Below are 19,786 nucleotides of genomic sequence, written 5' to 3'. Positions count from 1 at the left end.
AAAAGATCTCTTCTTGTTTAACTAACATCGCAATATCCTTAACCAATTGTTGCCTTTCCTTGACTCTACTCTCCGTCCTCTCCCCCTCATTAAGGACCTGTAATCTCCTCCTTTTACGTTGAATGTCACGCATAAGCTTCCCAATACTAACCCCCTTCCACGCCATGAGCTCCTCCCCACACTGTCGGGGCTTGCCAAGAATATCCGTTCCACCTCTATCCCAAGCTCTCCTAATGGCTTCCTCACACCCATCCTCCCCCACCCACACTTGTTCGAACGGAAAAAGCTTTTTCCTTCCCCGCTGCGTTTCCCTCCTATCCAACCATAATTTGATTGGCGCATGGTCTGACCATTCTCGCGTTAAGTGTTCCAATTTTGCATACGGAAATAAATCAAACCATGCCTCGTTTCCCATAGCTCGATCAAGCCTACATTGTCTATTAGCTTCTCCAATTTGCCCGTTGTCATACGTGAACTCATACCCCTCAAACCTCACATCTCGGAGACCGCACTCATCAACTGCGTCCCTGAAATTATTCATTTGCCATTGTGCACGCTCCCCGCCTTTCATTTCCGTAGCATACAACACCTCATTAAAATCCCCTATGCACATCCATGGCCCCTCAAAATCCTCCCTTAAGACCCTCAATAATTGCCAATATAGGTGTCGCTCACTCACAGCCGGCCATCCGTAAAACCCGGTAAACCTCCACCTCTTGTTGCCCAAACTCACGTCCAAATCGATCTGATGGACAGAAGCTGAATGAAGAGAGCACTCCATCCCCTTTTTCCAAAGCACTGCAAGACCCACCGACCTCCCCACACTATCCACTTCCACACCCTCAAACCCATCTAAGCAAGCCCTAACCTTCCGCAATTCCATACTACTAAGCTTCGTCTCGCACAAAAAAGCTATAGCAGGGGCCTCCCTCCGAAGAAGGTTTCGTAATCCGCCTACTGCATCGGGGTTGCCCAAGCCCCTGCAGTTAAGGCTTAAAAGACTCATTGGGCCCGGCGGGGTTGAGTCCTCTCAACCTCCGCCTCAGGTGAACTACTCATTTTCAAATGATATCCACATTGTTCACAAATATTAAGGTGGATTTTTGTGAAAATTTTTTTAAAATTTAAGAAATAACAATTGTCGCATTGAACCCACAAATCCCTCATTTTTTGAGTTACATCAAGATTTTCTCTTTTAGTTAAATTCCTATCATTTGTGTTTGTGATAGTTCTTAGGTTTCTAGACACCCATGATTAATTTTGCCTTCTTATCGATCCCAAGCTTCCCACCCGTCTCCGCCTCCCTTCCCCTCTTACCTAAGCTGCTGCCTTCCCACGATCCCCCTCCACTAACCATGTCCCTATCCTTCCTTATCCACGTTCTCCCCTGAACCCCCTGCTTGCCATTCTCCCCTATCAGTATAGGATTGCACTGGCTCCCCCCCCTCTCCTGCAGCGTCCTCTATCCCCCTTTCCACCCCATCATCAGCCATACTCCCTACCTCGCCCACCTCAGCAGAATCCTTCGTACTCGACCCTCTCACTTCTGGTAAAATATCATGTTCAAGAACACTCCCACCCCCTACCTCCTCGCGCCTTACTCCACCCAGCTTACCCAACTGATGACCCTGCCCTTTGTGGCTCACGGCAATCTTAGTGAGTTTGTTAATAATATTTTGAACCGCTTCCTCTTCACGTTCCAAATAAGCTTTGTCCATTTCCTCACTCAGATTTCTACCTCTCCCCGTCTTCGTGTCCCCCATGGTTTTGACAAGCTTCCATGGTGAAGCCCTAAGATCATCGCCAAACTTAAGATCCCCTTCCTCATAAGGCCCTTCCTCACAGTCCTTCTCCCCATGCCCTAAAACTCCACAGCCATAGCAGAAAATAGGTATACGTTCGTATTTCACTCTAAACTCCACCATTCTCCCATTAGACATCTGCACACCCACCTTCTTCCTAAACGGTTTCCTAACATCATGGAAAATCCTCAATCTCACAGCTCTCTCAATCTCTGAGAACGAGATTTCATCCGCGCAAATAAACGTGCCCAACTGCTCCCCCAAGTACCTCAGATTTGCCGCATTCGTCCTCCCTCTAACTGGCAGATCATACACTCTTGCCCGCAACGGTACGTGGTAAAGAGGGATGTCTGTCATCTTCTCCTCCACCGGCTCATTCAGACACCAAATAAATTTATCAAAATGCCAAGGTTGGCCATCAATGACTTTGGCCCTATCGTGTTCATTCTCAAATTTAAATATAAATAATCTTTCTTTCGCATCGAGGATGTTTGCAGTAATCGTACCTTTCGTTTGCCACAGTTTTGACATTGTATCAATGGCAGCCCGGACATTGATTGACTTTGTCGACCAAATTTTTTCCACCAAGAGAAACCCCTTCTTCACCTTCTCCTCATCATCCCCAACGTCCTAGACAAATCGATCTCCCTCTGACGCAATACCCTTGTCTTTTGCCGTAGTCCCCATAACCCTAACTTCGAAGAACCTTCAATGAAATGGATTCCTTCCCCCCTAAGAAAGGAGGAGAGGATGAGATTGCACTAGAAAGAACAAAATACTCGTAGTAGAGAACGAGCAAGAGCCCTCGAGAAAAAGGAAGAGAGCAAGGAGCGCAGCCCTAGAATTCTCTCATGGGCAAACCCTAGAGAAGACTCGATTTACTCAAGAACCTTGACTCTTTAATAATATTGAATTCGCCTTTTTATATTTGCAATTAGTTATAATCAAACAAACAATAGTACCAAAAAAAATAGTCAAACAAACAAAACCCCCAGAATTGTTATTTTATACGAACTTTGTTAATAGTAATTAGATTATTAGAGTCTTCCTGTGACCACTAGCTATTTGTTAGTAGTAAATTAGGATTACTTTTGTTTTTTAGAAGAAAACCAGAAGGCTTTATTGCATTAACGATAAATCAAAACTTACAGCACTATTAGCAATCTGTCGTAAAGCATCCGACCACTCAAATCTACCAACCACTCTAGGTGAAACATGAGCTAGAGCATGTGCCACACTGTTATTCAAATGACTAGTATACGACCAACTAATAGAAATAAACGAAGAACATAAAGGTAGAACATCATCTAAGACTAACGAAAAGATACTTCTTCCTTTGGACTTCTTCTTCAGCGCTTTGATCACAGCCAAGCAATCACTCTCAAGCACAACCTTCGTATGACCCTTCTGCGGCACTTCTGTAACTCCTTCCAACACCGCAATAGCTTCTGCAACATGAGTCTCTCATACCGTATCTTGAGCTATCAAGACTCCCCATAAAACCTTGTTTTCCTCGTTCCGACACACCACCCTCAAGCTCACGCCTTCCCCCTTCTTCGACTCGGCATCAACGTTAATCTTCACAAACCCCAATAAGGGAGTCGTCCACCCACGAACCCGCCATCCACCGCACCATCCCCCCCCCCCTCCCTCTCCTATCACGCATAAAGCCCCCCCCCCCCTCCCAGTATTCTCTACCACGTCATTAGCACGCCAAATAATAGCAAACGGGTTCGCCGCTATCGCCTCAAAGACAACTTTGTTGCGATGCTCCCAAATCGCCCAGCAGCCCACCATGAATCTGCCATGCTCCCGTACCCCTAGCTCCCGCCACCTCCCTTCAATCCAATCCCGTACCTCCCCTCCCCCTTCTTCCCCCTCGTCATCCAGCTCCATGCCCTCCCAAACTCGTTTAGTAACCACACAATCCCTTAAAAGATGAAGACTAGACTCAACAAAAGAATCTCAAAAAGGACATAAAGAGAACTCACCTCGAACTGGGGAAGCAATATTCGCCCTTGTTGCCAGAGCTTCGCTGCACAATTGCCAGAACCAGAGCTTTACTCGGGGACAAACCGAGATCTTCCAGAGCCTATTCCACAACCATTTCCCCTTCTCCCAATCCGACACACCCCCGACCTCTAAAGCTTCTCGATCCCCGACCAACCTGCGATAGGCCGACTTAACCGTATACACCCCATCCTTCTCCGCACTCCAGTACCATTCGTCCCGAGGGCGGTTGTCACTAATCCGGATACTCGTAATCCTCGCTTGTTCAAACGGCAAAAACAAAGAAGTAACCAGGCCAATGTTCCACTTACCTCTGTTTCCCTCGAAAAGCTCCGCCACTAACATATTCTCACGCCCCTGCACTATCGGTGATAAGGCCCGTTCTGTTTGCGTACCTGGAACCCACGCGTCATGCCAAGCCTGAGTAGATAACCCATCACCAACTCTCCTCCTCAAACCTCTCTCCACCGCACTCCGAGCTTCAACAATACCCCGCAACGTGTAACTTGGGTTACTACCCAACCTAGCTGTCATAAAATCCGCGTCTGGGTAGTACCTAGCACGCATAACCCGAGCCCACAAACTTCTCGTCTTCGTCGTCAAACGCTAGCAAGATTAAAAAGATGGAAGTCTCGAAAGCTCATTCCCCCAATACCTTTTGGCCGACACAACCGCCTCCAAGCCACCCAACTGATGCCTCTCCTCCCTTCCTCATTAAAATTCTGATTTCTAACATGCATATGGTCCTGGAAATTTGTCTATTAAAATCGTTTTAGGACCAACAAATTCCTTCATATTATACATTATCATCATGGATGGTAACATAATACAATAAAATGATCACAAACACCACCAACAATACAAAACAAATAATGATCACAAAATGATACAAAAAGTGGACAAAACCCAACAAAGTAGTACCAGAGTTCCACTTGCATATCTGGCGGGTTAAAACTTTCATAAACGGGTTTATTTGATCCGTTTTAAATTTCAGACGAATACCTCCGTCTGAAATAAGAATTTGTGTGAGTTAAGAGCTAAGACAAATTTGGTGATACAACTATACAATTGTACGACAACGAAACGAAATTGGAAAATAAATATAAAACGTTCATGAGCGTAAACGCTTAAATCAGTGAAGTGAAGTGTCCACCAACCACGGTTAGCCTTGGATCTATGATTAATGTAACATCCCGACCCAAATAGGATCAGAAGCGGTTACTTATGATAGCTCATCAGGATGTGTACATGGTTCACAGATCAACACGAGTTCTTTATAGCGCATTTTGTCCTCACTCATGCGCATCTCGGGAACCTTCCCAGGAGGTCAAGAGTTCTTTTGCATTGATGACCATAAAAAAAAGTGTACTTTGTTGATATGAGTAGTACTCCCAATCCCTTTAAGCACTAGTCATTTAAGCCTATCACTAGACCTCTCAATTAACGTGGGGTGTTACAATTAAGGTCATGTTCGTTTGTACTTAATTTCATCTCATTTCTGTTCATTTTAGCTCTATTCAAGTTCAGTTTAACTTTTCTCTTCACAAATTAACTCTTTACTTCGGTTCAATTCAGATCAATTTAATTCAGTTCAGTTCGGACAATTTTAGTCCAAAAGCACACGGCCTAAGTATCCACCTAGGTTGCACAGACACTCCTCCTAATCGGCGTTCCCGTGTCGGACACGACACTCGTCGGACACACGTCAAAACGTGTCGGACGCTTGTAAAGCCTTATCTAACTTTCATCTTTTATTTGGGCACGTGTCCGACACGTGTCCATGGTATTTTGAGCCGTGTTCATGGTATTTGGACACACCTTCAAACGGAATCAAGTTGAATTTAAGGTAAATGGCGTGAATTGTTATATGGTTGAATTTGGTGGGGAAAGAAGTTGAATTAGCGGTAAATGATGTTCTTTAGACTAGTAATGAGATGTCGAAATAGATTGATTATAAGTTGGTTTTTGGTTTTGGAAATGAGAATGAGTTATAATTAACGTCAAGTTTTACCTTCACTTATTTAAATTTAATATTCAAATACTTTTTCAAAAATAAAATCGCACATAAATAACTATAAAATATATATTTTATTAAATTTAAATAACGTGTCCCGTGTCCTAAATTTCATGAGGTGCCGTGTCGTGTCAGTGTCCGTGTCCGTGTCCGTTTTGGTGCTACCTAGGTATCCACCAACCAAAACCGTTCAGCAAGTGCTTTGGATCTATGATTAAGGGACTAAAGTAGCGGTTTCCTCAACTATCAGTTTAACCATCGTAGTATCACGGTGACTTCAAATTGAATCAGGAGTTGCTCAAGTCAACGCCATTGTTCTTGATTCTGCTACTTCCAGTGTTCACTGTTCCTGACTAACTCATCAGGTATCTTCAATATCTAAACTTTCTTCATCATTCTAGCTGAATTTTGAACCTGTGTGCTATGTTTTTGTTCAGTAGATTAAATTCAATGTTACAATCAATCAAATTATTACTTGGCATTTGATTAATTACTTCGTAGTTTAGTACTACCTCGGATCCATTAATTTATACTCCATACCTCGTATTTATTTACTCCGTACTTTGGTAGTCCATTTCTGTAACCGAGCTGATCAGAACTTGAGATTGACTAGAAATATAGAGCTCGGACGAGCCTAAAAAATTCAAGCCCGAGCACGACATGGATCATTTAGTGCTGTAATTCGAATAGAGGATTAGATAAATTTACATGGATAAACAAAACAGTTTTATGAACATTCCAAACATGGTTTGTGTGAAAGAAGGTATAATTAATTTCAATATACTATTTAATGGTTTTGATGCTGATAAGTTGATTTGTTATTTGAACAGTTACAAGTACTAACTTCTAATGGAGTCGGTTCCTATGACAATATTGACTGGAGGGGCTGCCCAAGCAGCTGGAACTCTGGTCGGGCCAGCAACAGATGCTGGGAAAGGAATTTACAAGTCTCTGAAACTCAAATACGATTACATTCGAAACTTGGATCAGAATTTTAAGAATCTTGAAGAAGAAGCACGATATCTCACTAGTCGAAAGATGGATGCAGACGATTTTATTGCTAATAATCGTATTGTTGGTGATTTAAGTTAATCACGATGTCATTTGAATGCAATCGGGATTTGGCCTGAAATCGTAGCACAAAAATTGAAAATTGACATAACCCCTATCGGGGTGGCTAGCCCCGATCGGGGCTGTTGTTATCTAGTAAAAGTTTCCAAATTTTTGTTTACGTGAAATTGGAAAAACCACGTCCCCGATCGGGGTGAGTGATATTTATCGGGTTCTATGAACCGTGTTGCATTGTTTCATACTTGTGCCAAAAGGTACCTCTTGGAAATAACCGATTGTTTCCTTTAGGGTATGCATACATAACATGTATAAATACATGTTGATGCATGATTGAAAAGAAGTGAGAAAAATCAGAAACTTTTCAACTTTGAAAGAACAAACAAATTACAAAACTCCATTTGTATTCTCTCGATTCTATTTGCCTAGAACGAGAGGGAATCGATAGTCTTATCCTACAAGAGATTTCGTGCAACCCAAGGCAAATGTAAGGGTCGAAATACTCTTTAAGGAAAACGATTCGTGATTCTATCGTTATCCAAGTTTATCATTTGCTATTGGCGGTCGACGCTGTGTCAACCACCATAATATATCCAACATTCTTAAAGAGTATTTCCTTTTGGATCAATGATAGAATTGTTATGCAAGACGATGTCAAAATCTTGAATTGGTGTAATGGTTAATATTGCAAGTTCGTATATTAATGTTTCAAGATTTCGTGATATTGTTCGTATGGGTCTTCTCTGTGGAACAATGGAGTGGGTAACTATGCATTTGTGGTAAGTGATACTCCGTAATTTTTTGGCCAATAAAATCTGGTGTGTGAAGATGTTTATGGGACCAAAAGGCGTCGGCATTTAATACACATTTACGATGATACATCCGGAACATACTAACAGATAAGTAGAGTTTAATTATTCATTCTGATATTTGTGATGTTCTCTGATGGCAATTATGTCGGCCATAATAGTGCTTTGCCCATGTCTTTAAAATCTTATGATATAAGAGCATGATGCATGAGTAATGTTTTATGATGGGTCAATGATTGTCCCATGATTACAATTTCAATGATTATTCAATATATGGTGTATATTACAATGGGTTGGCAAAGTATGCATTGTTTCATGCGTAATCATGCGGTTTCTTGTCCATTGCCGGTTGACCTTTGTTGATGAACATGATCGAAGACATTGTTTTATTTTGGAATTTTGGATGAACATTATTATTGACAATGGTGTTCATTTAATTCCTCCCATGTGTTCATTCTGTTTTATCATGTTAATAGTGGTAATTAAAAACACATTGTTTGGTCCATGAGAATTTCATGTGTGGTAAGAATATGGTGGTCTTAATATGCATAATAACTGCTTCTATGATTTATATTGATAGGCATGATGGTCACGAGAGTGTAGTTAATATTTCGACATGTTTGTCGTAAGAACCACTACTTTGGTTATTATGTCAATGGGATTTTTATGAATTATGTTTTGATCAATGGATTTTGATCGGTTGTTTAATGTGTTGCTAGTGTGCTAACTGTTTTGTATTGTTTGTCTAACATGTTAATATCTTGTATAAAGCATTTTTTAATGTTTGATTAAGTAATTGATTTTACCATATAATCTTGGGAATGATGGTTTGTGATAATCATAATGAGATTATGGAGTGATGGTGGTTTAATCATGTAAGAGGTAAATCAATAGCATTGAATGTAAAGTTATTTGACGAGTCCGGTAATGGAGTAGTCATTTGTTGTAGGATTATTGACAAGTTGATCTTTGACATAGACCAAAGATGATTTACCTTGTAAAAGGTGGTTTGTCATCCCCTTCTTCTATAAAGGACATGGGGGAGGTAAAATGATCTTTGATATTTGGATCAAGGGTGAGAGTATGATTATTATTCTCTGGTTAATTTTACTCCTGGGTTGAGTGTGATATTTTATCCAATGGTAAAAGTGGAATTAAAACTCGGATTTTCACAAGGGCTTAATTATTGTGGTTTGACAAGTTGAGTAAGTATACTAGGATAGCTAGTACTTATCCTTTGCAAGTTATTGGGCAAGTGTGAAAATGTATAAAGTAAACCATGAAATATATGGTTTGTCCTTTGTCGGTTTTCCTTCGGAGATGGATAATGTTATGCAAATTGATTTTACCAATGTAGATGGTCATTTCTACAATGGTAGAGTATTCTTGCTTAGGGGAGACACCATTAGCTTATGGGTTTCCAAGAAGCGAATTTGCATTTTGGTTTTGACATTGGAGTCGGTATGCGTAGTGTTAGCATTGCCGGTTAAGGCTAAGTAGCTAAGGAAATTATTCTACGTTATTACTTAAAAGTATTAGACCAATTTCATCCATGATCTTTTGGTAGTAAGTAACGATGCGCATCGGGGTGTTTGTTATAACACGGTTTATGGACTATCATAAATGGGAATTGATCTTGGTTGTATTTTGTGAGATCTCAACGTATCTAGTGGATCACTTTGCATAAAGGATAAACTAGGGACTTGGTTAACAAGTCGGATATCGGGATGGTTAAGCCTATATAAATATTTGGTGGTAGGACACCCAATTCCCCTCTAATATGACGTTGGAGGCAGAATTCAATGTGGAAAGCCTATTATCAAATATTGGAGCACATTGTTTATATTGTCCCGAAAGTATGTGCTCGGACTTGCATGATAAGTTAGGGTGAAGTTTATCTTCTTAATGGATCTTTTGAAAAAGTGTTTTGTAGGGCACGATAAAAAGAGTCCACCTATATGAGTGTGAAGTGTGGCCGCTTCTTAAAGCTTGGGCTTGGCTTTGTAAGCACTTATGAATGGATATGGACACTAGGCCATGTAAAATAGTGTCGGTAATAAACTTATGGAGTTGTCTTGAACTTGTATGTGTTCTATCTTCATGTATTCATATGACTTGACGGGTTCAATCCATAGAGACACCCCGATACTCGAATGCAGAATGCATAGTTCACTAAGGTGGAAATTCAATCTTCGTGACATTTTCACTTTATGTATGAGTTTGTTTTTGTTTGTTGTTTTGAATCAAGGATTGCATTTAAATGGGGGAGGAATGTTGGTGATTTAAGTTAATCACGATGTCATTTGAATGCAATCGGGATTTGGCCTGAAATCGTAGCACAAAAATTGAAAATTGACATAACCCCTATCGGGGTGGCTAGCCCCGATCGGGGCTGTTGTTATCTAGTAAAAGTTTCCAAATTTTTGTTTACGTGAAATTGGAAAAACCACGTCCCCGATCGGGGTGAGTGATATTTATCGGGTTCTATGAACCGTGTTGCATTGTTTCATACTTGTGCCAAAAGGTACCTCTTGGAAATAACCGATTGTTTCCTTTAGGGTATGCATACATAACATGTATAAATACATGTTGATGCATGATTGAAAAGAAGTGAGAAAAATCAGAAACTTTTCAACTTTGAAAGAACAAACAAATTACAAAACTCCATTTGTATTCTCTCGATTCTATTTGCCTAGAACGAGAGGGAATCGATAGTCTTATCCTACAAGAGATTTCGTGCAACCCAAGGCAAATGTAAGGGTCGAAATACTCTTTAAGGAAAACGATTCGTGATTCTATCGTTATCCAAGTTTATCATTTGCTATTGGCGGTCGACGCTGTGTCAACCACCATAATATATCCAACACGTATGTCTCAGGAAAAGACCCATGAATGTGCAACATGGCTTGAAGATGTGGAAAAGATTACAACAAGTTTGAATGACATGAGAATCAAGTACCAAAACATTAACAGTACTTCTGGTTTGTCCGGCTTACGTATTCGTCTTAAGCTTAGCAAACAAGTGGTGAAGATGACAAAGTCTGTAGTTGAACTCAGGGGTAAGATAAATCATGAGCCTACAATATTAAAAGAAAGAATTCCAGACAGGTTTGGGAAGTTCCCCAAAAACATAAATGATGTTCATTCTCTCCGAGAAAATGTGGAAAAGCTTATAGACAGACTCAATGATGACACGATAAAGAAAATTGGAATTTGGGGAATGTCTGGTGTTGGAAAGACAACAATTTTAGAGAATTTGTACGAGGAAGTGGCAAAGCGTCAAATGTTTGACGTCATGCTTTGGGTTACTATGACTAAGGAAGGTGGCTTAGATCAGATACAACAGACAATTCTAAAACAGCTGACTTCAAAAGCGGATGTGGTTAATGATCGTGGTCAAGCTTCAGACTTTATTTCTGAAGCTCTAAACAAGAAGAAATATTTGCTCCTCTTAGATGGCGTCTCCTCAAAGATGGAACTACGTCATCTAGGGATCCATGACGGTCATATGCATGGCAAAATAGTGATGGCTACTAGGGAAAGAACCCTTTGCTATGTAATGGAGATGGATGATGACATCAAAATTGAGAAAATATCAAGAGATGATGCACGCAAATTGTTTCGTGATGTTGTAGGCAAAGTGATTGATCATCCAACCATCGCTCCCATTGCTGAAAGAATACTCATACAATGTGGTGAGCAACCACAGGTTATCAAAGGAGTCGGAAGCTATTTAAAAGGAAGATTCAATGAAGATTTATGGCAAAGTACGCTGTCGAAATTACAATCTCCAAATATGTATCCGTTAAATCATTTGGAAGATTTGTTCGCTGCCTTTAAACTCATTTATGAAGAGTTGCATGATAGCTTAAAAGAATGTTTGTTATATGGAGCATCGTTCCCCGAAGACCATGTGATTTATAGAGATTATTTGGTCGACTGTTGGAGGACAGAACAATTAATCGGTATTGGTCAGACATTTAGAAAAGCATGTGAAGAAGGGCATGCAAGTTTGGAGGATCTTATAGACAAATGTTTATTCGATCAATGTCCGAGTATTAAACATGTTAAGATGCCCGTTATATTTAGAAATGCGGCTCTGAGAATGGCTCTCCTAGAGAACTTTGGACTGCTATTTAGGGATGAGGAAGACTTGGAACGACTTCCGTCGTCATTCCCATGGAGAAATGCTAGAATAATTTCATTGATGAACTCGAATTTTACAGAGTTGCCTCAAAGACCAGAATGTTCAAGGATATCAACTCTATTTCTCCAAAAAAGTGAGAGGTTATCTGTAATTCCAGCATCATTCTTCGATCTAATGTCAACCCTTAAAACTCTAGACTTATATGGCACTGGGATCCGAGAATTACCCCCTTCTATTTCCAAGTTGACCAACCTTAGAGGTCTTTACCGTCGTGAGCTACTGAATTTACCAGACGAGGTTAAGAAACTTCAAAATCTCGTACTCTTGGACATTTGTCGTAGTGGGATTTATGGCTTTCCTTTTGTGATTGGAGAACTGAGTGGCCTTGAATGTTTAAGGGTTAGTTTTGCAAGTATATTGGGTAGTCGTAGCCTTGTCCAAACTGAAAATATAGAAATGTCGCCCAAAATCTTTGACACCCTTATGCAGTTAGAAGAGTTGGCTATTATTGCAGATCCGAATGATTCACAATGGCACAAGATTTCCCTAGCAGTTGTTGCAAAACTTGCCAACTTAAAGAGGCTAAGTGCTCTAACTTTCTACTTCCCTGGCACGGACTCTCTAGAAATTTTCATTAAAGCTAGCTTTTCTTGGAAAAATGGTGTTTCGCACACCAGGGCCAACTTTAGATCATTTAATATTTATGTTGGTTCTCATCCAAACAATTTAGCTCAAATTGATGTCTCAAAGTGCTCAGGTCGCCGGTATCTTCAGTACTCTAAAGGGCAAGACATTCCTGATGCAATTAAAGAGGTGCTTAAAACAGCTTGCGCTTTTGAACTGATAAATCATCAGGACATTACCAATTTTTCTCATCTCGGTATTGATGGAATGAAATCATTGGAAATGTGCTTGGTGGAGGGATGTCATGCCATGGAAGTAATGGTAGACAGTAGCTTATTAGTAGGAAATTCTGCACTGCCATGGCTTAAAGAGCTACATTTGGTGAAGTTAAATCAGTTAAGGCATATTTCCCGAGGATCGGTTCCCCAAGATAGCTTTGGACAACTAACAAAACTGATACTCTGCGAATGCCCGAAATTGTCACAAGCACTCTCATGGGAAATGGTGAAAGAACTCAAGGAGCTACAACATTTAAGAGTACAAAAGTGTCCTCTAGTAACTGAGGTGTTTGAGGTATGTGTCGTGTCTACACCGCTATGTCCCAAGTTGCAGATTCTAGAACTTGTGAATCTTGAAGGACTTGTTAGCATTCATAATGGGAATATGTTTGAATGGGTTGGCTTACAAAAAATTGAAATCATTGAATGTGATAATCTGGACAACTTGTGCTTGAACGAAACGAATACAAGAAAGTTAAGAAGCATAAAGTGCAGCAAAGTTTGGTGGGAAACCCTAACCTTAAGTGACGAGATCAGAAGACATCTCTTAACTTTTTGCTGTTTTGTCGAAGATATATGAACTCAGCTCCCTCTGTGACCATATGCAATGTGTAAGTTACTAACCATCCACTTATTACTTACTATCTTTTTTCCGTTTTGTTAACAGTCATCCTCTTTTGTGCCTCTACATGACGTGACATCGTCTTTGATTAGACTGACCTTGTGATGGACATGGCTATGGATTGTGAAATTTAATAGGCTACGGAGTGTGAAAATATGAGATTTGTCCATGGCTCAATTGTAGGTTAAACGGTGAGTCTAGATTCATTCGAAGTATAACTTGGGAGCAATGGCCTTTACATAGATATGTTATTATGTTTATATGCTCTCAGCTAATGATACATCTTACTGAAAGTATTCACCTTTGTAATCTTGGAGTGTGTTCTTTTTCACCGGAAATTCTTATTTCTAAACTATGACAATAAGAGCTCATCATAGGATTCAGGCATCGCTAGATACTTCACGTTCATTGTTGACACTTGACCCCGTTGTTATTTTACGCTGCAGAACACAAGCAACTTCATGAAAAGCTTCTCTGTTCCTGATTGTGCAAGAAACAGATGTCAGAGGCGGAGGACGGAATAAACTAAAATGGTGATCGTGATCAAGAAGGGAAGGCATACCAGTTGTATATCTGCCAACAAGAAACAGGATTTTCGAGTTGAATGATTCTGCTCGAATGTCCTCGGCAACAAACTGCATTACGACTTCCTGCTTTGGAAATTTTTATACTCAGGAATCCCTTGTTTTATACTATATGTATCTAAGATTAATCTCTGTTTGAATAACTAAAATTTTCTGTGTTTTGTTTGGCTGAAATTGTCTCAGTGGAAACCGATTTCCACAGAACAATATACATTTTCGTTTCTATATTTAAAACAGTATTGACTGATGAGTGCTGTCTTTAGCAGGTTTTGTCTTGCTAAATTCTGTTGATGAAGAAAACAAAGTAAAATATTGAATGAAATATGTGTCTCAATTGCTTTAATCTCATTCAGAGAGAACCTTTGCTTTGCAAAAGCTAAAAAGGAATTGTTTACAAGCTAATGATACAGAAAAATTCTTACGTACTCCGGGAGTACCGTACTCCTTACACTTAAAACTAATCCACCAAATAGAATATAATAATAACCTAGGTGTAAGGAGTACGGTACTCCCGGAGTACATAAGAATTTCTGAATGATACAAGTTGCTAAAGTTACAGATCTTTTTCTATGTAATACCCGATATCAATGACAAAATGAGTTCCCAACAGTAATTTGTATTATAATTACTGTTCTACGACAGTAAAAGCTCAGTCATGGCATTGCTAGAGGCTTCCCTTGACACTTGGTATGATTTTAACCGGAGAGACAAGCTTCATAAACTCCTTCAGTTCTTCAAAACCACAATGCTCACTGTACGGTACTTCATACCTACATTCCATCACAGTATGGATTTGGTTAAACAGACTGTGTTCCTCTTTTTACTACAGGAAAAAGAAGGGCTTTTAGCACCGCCACATTCTTGAGTTTGACATGAAGCAGTCAACTGATGATCCTTGTTAAGAAGGTAGCCAAGTATTGCGAAACTGAAAGACAATTTAGTCGCAGTAGTTAGCCAGCAGGCGACTGTAAACAAAACTGATGTGTTGCCTGGTACGCTTTCAACTTTCTGGAAAATCAAGGTATACTTCAAAAAAAACATACTGTTGAAGCCCAGTTAGTATAACTACTGCCGATTAGCAAAATAACAGGCGTATGTAAAGTAGAGATAATCACCTTATGAATTATGATGGTACACTGCTATCGTAAATTTCTGTAGGAGAAAACTTCCCTTTACTAAGAGTCCAACCAGTAGGAGAAAATGCAACTATCAGGCTAAAACTTCCCTGAAAACTCATTGCAATCAATGAGTCATCTCCTTGTTGTAAATCTCTGTTAAATAAATGCAACACTAAACGAACGAGATCAAGTGATTCGTCCTTTGGAAACCAGGTTGGCTGATTAGTTATTCAGTTATTATTTGGGGTATATCTCTGGCCTGTGATTTACCATTTCATGATGATAAAAATAAATTTGTACTCGTACTGTATTTGTTTAAGAAAGGTCTTAATCAATCAATCCACTAATAAATGTAAGCATGACCGCGGTAGTAAGCATGACCTTATTCAATGAGATGCCTAAGCTATTATAAAACGGTCATACACTGTACAAGAGTCTTTAGCGGAAAGAATAAAAACTTGGCCATGCGAAGAATACTAACCTTCCAATTACAAATCGTCAATCTGGATCTGAATGAAAAGCTTGTAAAGTCTTTCGGATAGTAGAGGTTCATCCCATTCCAAGGAATCCCACCAAGCTTTATCCGCGGCTATTTGTTTGATGTTTGCAGTATCATCAGTTGTCATTCTCAGATTCTTGAGCTTAGGACAGTTGTACAAACTCATGTACTCTACATTGGCCCAAGTGAGTCCCCCCAGTTCACACAGGTTAGGCAGGTAATACAGTTTTAGAACTTTCAAACAAGGCAGGACAACAAATTCATCGAAACCCGGTTGATCTTGAGAGATAATATACTTCAATGATACACAATCCTCAATCACCAACTCCTCCAATTTCGGAAGGTTCTTCATCATGGACAAAGTGAAAACATGGGTCAATTTAGGACATGCGCGCAATGAGAGAAATGTTAGCCTATTAAAGCTTTCCTCTGCAAAAAGATGATGGCCACTGATAATCGCTTCGAGGTTCCACAAACTGTTGAGACTCAAATATTCTAGAGATGGGAGGATAACCTTTTCGCCTTCTGCGTGATGTATAATAGCTTGGACCTCTGGACAGTCACTCAGTATGAGTATTTTCAAGGCACCCATGTTATCAATTCCGAACTCTGATAAAAAACAAATATTAAAGTGATGATCCAAGTAAAGGGAAGTAGCTCGTTTAAGTACCTCCACCACACCTTGAGGAATTGTTTCGCCATTAACGAACCTCAAACATCGCTTAGAACTACTGTGCATTAGTTCTGCGTCTCTGGAAACTAGAGATAACGCGTGTTTGAAATCTTGTCCAACGATAAAGTTAAAATCCATCACATTGCCAATGTTCCAAGATGGACTTCCTTGCAAAAAATACTCAAGACTTTCTAATCCAGGAAAGTGAAAATAGAGGGCAGTCAACAACAAGCAGCTCACCTCTTTAGTTATATCTGATACACTAATTGTCCAACGTCGATCTCCAGGGTATACAAACATGCCAAGTTCTTCTAGCGGAAGATTTGAAATTATTCCGTCTCCAATCAACTTCCTTGGAAGATTATCATACTCACTATTCTTTATGGACCCATAAAATGAAACTTTCAAGCTTTCTAAACTTGCTAGTTCACTGATGGTATCAGGCAGATTTAACAATTCGGTCCCTTGAAGATCAAGCACCTCAAGAGCTGTAAGTTGTCCAATGGCCGAGGGAAGTATAATCAAGTGCTCACAATCACGCAGTATTAAAACTTGGAGGCCTTTGAGGGTAAATAAAGAGTTGGGTAATGACCTGATTCTGGTTTGCGAAAGGTTTAAATTTGTGAGAGAGTGCATACTATCAAAAAAGGATGCAGGTATGACCCTTAAGTATCGGTTTCTTTGAAGGAATAACGATACCAGAGTTGGGCAATATGGCTTGCTCGGAAGGGTTGAGAAATCGTTATCCATCAGAAAAATAACAGTAGCTTTCTCCCATTCCTCAAGTGGTGGAGGTTCCTTTAGTTGATCACCAATTTTGATCAAGTATTTGTCAACTTGTTCAGTTCCTAATTTCCGCAATCCATGACCGAAGAACATTTGACGACCTTCTCTACTGAACGGAAGGATTGCTAACGCAGAATCTCTTATCATATTATGCATCCTAACCATCATAGTCTCGTTACTAGCCTCTAGTAACGACGCTTTCACCAGCAGTCCTACAATATCGTTTGCTTTTTTATACGCTGCCATTGTCGGCCTACCAAGCAATCCTTCAGTGATAAAGCGGTTTACCAATACAGAAATGTGAATTTGCTGGTTCTCTAGGACGAGAGCAGAATATAAAAAACATGTCTTCAAGTCATGAGCTTTTAATCTGTCATAACAATATCTGATATAAGGATTTAAAGAATCATCTCTGTCACCTATTCTACGAGAATCTAGGCGTTCTGCTGCAAGCCTCCACTGATGGGGACTGGTCTCCGCTTTTAATGCACTTCCAACAACGGAAATTAGCAGTGGAGAGTTGCGACAATTGGCAACAACTTGCTGAGCAAAGGGTTTGATCTCTGGGGAATCAATTAGATCACCCACTTGACCGCGAAGCCATTCCCAAGCAACCGAAGCAGAGAGAAACCCGAGATGAGCAAGTCCATCTACATACATATTTGGTTGGATAGACGATGAAGTAGAGACACCATGCAGCAACTTAGTTTCGGGTTTTTGAAACATATCCATTAGCTCTGATAGACTTGAATCTGACTCTGAATCACTTCCTGATTCCAAGTCGTTCTCAACATCTGAGCCTCCTGCTACTTTCACACCGTCTCCATCTCGTCCAATTACCATATCAGTACTCAGATTAGACGCCCATTCATTACTCCATGTTCGATTCAGTTCCCCCGTAATACCCTTGATTTTCGTAACAACCTTTGCTTCGGACCAGCGCACCTCTTTGGTGAACATAGCTTCCCTCATGAGTTTCTGCTTGAGTTTGGCGGCTTTTGCATTTTGGAAATCGATTAATTTGGCAAGTCCAAGTTCAAGCTTCTCAAGCACGACTCGTTGAGGATGACTGGACACCTGCGATGAATCTGCATCAACAAGTGTAGCTTCAATGGTATTTTTCAGATCCTGGAGACCTTTTATTTGGGAATCAATGTCAGCTGCATCAACTATTCTTTTCCAAACTTCTGAATTCTCTCCAATAGTTTCAAGCAACTCATTCACCGCCGATTTCCCCATTTTGCACTCATCCCGGGCTTCTTGGAACAACTTTTGGACCGATTCCGCCATTTTGTACACATGCTGGTCTCTTAGGAACAAGTTTTGGAACATCTTATCAATAACTTGCTTTGTGATTTGGTGTAGTCAGACTGAGGATTATAGTTAAGAGGATGATAATTGATAAATTGGTTGGTACAATTTCCAGCTAAAGTTTAGATTGATCAAATATGTCACTACTTTCATAATAAGATAAACAACACCCGGGATAGTGAGGGTTGTCTACTTGTCTTATTAGGAAAGTTGTGACATATTTGACTCGTCTACACTGGCACTAAGTGTTATTGAATTGACCATGTATGTGACATACTGTTTGTTTCATTATTGTGTAAGAATTTTCCTTTAGTATCTCCAATGATTAGCTAAAGGGTAAAGGACTTACTTACAAATTAAAAAAAAAAATATATATATATATATATATATATATATACAATTCATTGCGTTGTATTTAAGCGTATTTAAGTATTTAAGATCTTTCATATTTGGTATTAGGTAAGGAATTCAAGACTAAACTATACACAACTCAATGCAATTAATGCATATATTAAAAACTTCTTTTCATAATTAGTTCCTTAAATACAGCCTATTGAGCTATTTACTTAATCATTGGAGTACTCATCATATACTAACTTAAGTTCTAATTGCTCAATGGATCCACAAAAAGATAGATACCAATAACAGGGCCGGCCCTAAAGGATGTTTAGTGGCTCAAATGACAAGGTGTGACACCCTCATACTTTAAGTGTCTTACCAGGACCACTCAGGTATAAGGACGTCATCATCTCGGTTACCCGAGACAATGATAATCATAAGACAATGAAGAAACATACTTTAAAAGTAAATATAGTTTAAACGGTTACATATTTAAACCCAAAACTGTTAACTGAAATACAACCAAATCCAAAACTGTCTGCTAATAAAATTGTACAACTAAAGGACATCGTCTAACACAGCGGAAGACTCTTCTAACAGCCAAGCGATGACTCATCTCAGCTACCCCATATGCATCATATCAAACTTGCTCAATAACTGCTCAGCATAAGGATGGTGAAGATCTTGGGAGATTTATGTTAACGGCAGTTTATTCAACTGTAGAAGTTAGTCTAACTAAAACTGAAATAGTAATCATCATATATTCAGTTATTCACGTAAACCAAACAAAGAGAACCTTGACGGCTTGACACTCATTTTGTGCTAGGTAAATGAAATGTCCATAACACCATCTACATCATCATGGTGCTTAGGTAACCTGACACTTATTCATGTGGCAAGACAAATACCGTTATTCTAGTTTCGCAAATTCTTATTTGCGACGGATACTGTTCGTCTCAAATAAGAGACGGGCCAAATGTGACCATTTTATGAGAAAATGTGACCATTTTTTCATAGGTATCATTTTATGAACAGTTTATGAGTGGTTACATTTTATCAAAAAGTGGTCACACTTGGCCGTCTCTTATTTGTGACCGTCACA

General features: G+C 39.7%; 2 protein-coding genes across 3 annotated transcripts; one reads left to right on the top strand and one right to left on the bottom strand.

Moving 5' to 3' along the window:
• Positions 1-6,101: 6,101 nt before the first annotated feature.
• On the top strand, positions 6,102-14,167 carry LOC141606251 (disease resistance protein At4g27190-like). The gene is made up of 4 exons (XM_074425304.1): positions 6,102-6,191; positions 6,657-6,904; positions 10,582-13,363; positions 13,821-14,167. Exons 2-3 carry the CDS (start codon positions 6,869-6,871, stop codon positions 13,330-13,332), a joined length of 2,787 nt encoding a protein of 928 aa, XP_074281405.1. The 5' UTR covers positions 6,102-6,191; positions 6,657-6,868; the 3' UTR covers positions 13,333-13,363; positions 13,821-14,167.
• Positions 14,168-14,497: 330 nt separating this feature from the next.
• Positions 14,498-18,461, bottom strand: LOC141606250 (disease resistance protein RPS2-like). 2 transcript variants are annotated; one of them, XM_074425303.1, is made up of 2 exons: positions 15,558-18,461; positions 14,498-14,728 (listed from the first exon to the last, which is right to left on the bottom strand). In XM_074425303.1, exon 1 carries the CDS (start codon positions 18,364-18,366, stop codon positions 15,565-15,567), a length of 2,802 nt encoding a protein of 933 aa, XP_074281404.1. In that variant the 5' UTR covers positions 18,367-18,461; the 3' UTR covers positions 14,498-14,728; positions 15,558-15,564. The 2 variants fall into 2 exon arrangements, with proteins under 2 accessions (XP_074281404.1, XP_074281403.1); XM_074425302.1 differs by lacking the exon at positions 14,498-14,728 and adding an exon at positions 14,908-15,183.
• Between the last annotated feature and the right edge of the window lie 1,325 nt (positions 18,462-19,786).

This window comes from Silene latifolia, chromosome 10 (genome assembly GCF_048544455.1).
Source record: "Silene latifolia isolate original U9 population chromosome 10, ASM4854445v1, whole genome shotgun sequence".
NCBI lineage: Eukaryota > Viridiplantae > Streptophyta > Magnoliopsida > Caryophyllales > Caryophyllaceae > Silene > Silene latifolia.
This window is presented reverse-complemented; position numbering and strand designations above follow the sequence as displayed.

What these genes read in the sequence shown, in the direction of transcription:
- LOC141606251 (XM_074425304.1), top strand. Translation starts at nt 6,869, where the DNA reads ATGCAGACGATTTTATTGCTAATAATCGTATTGTTG. An exon ending in TGCTAATAATCGTATTGTTG is followed by an intron (nt 6,905 to 10,581) that starts GTGATTTAAGTT and finishes CGTATGTCTCAG; the next exon opens with GAAAAGACCCATGAATGTGC.
- LOC141606250 (XM_074425303.1), bottom strand. Translation starts at nt 18,366, where the DNA reads ATGTTCCAAAACTTGTTCCTAAGAGACCAGCATGTGTACAAAATGGCG.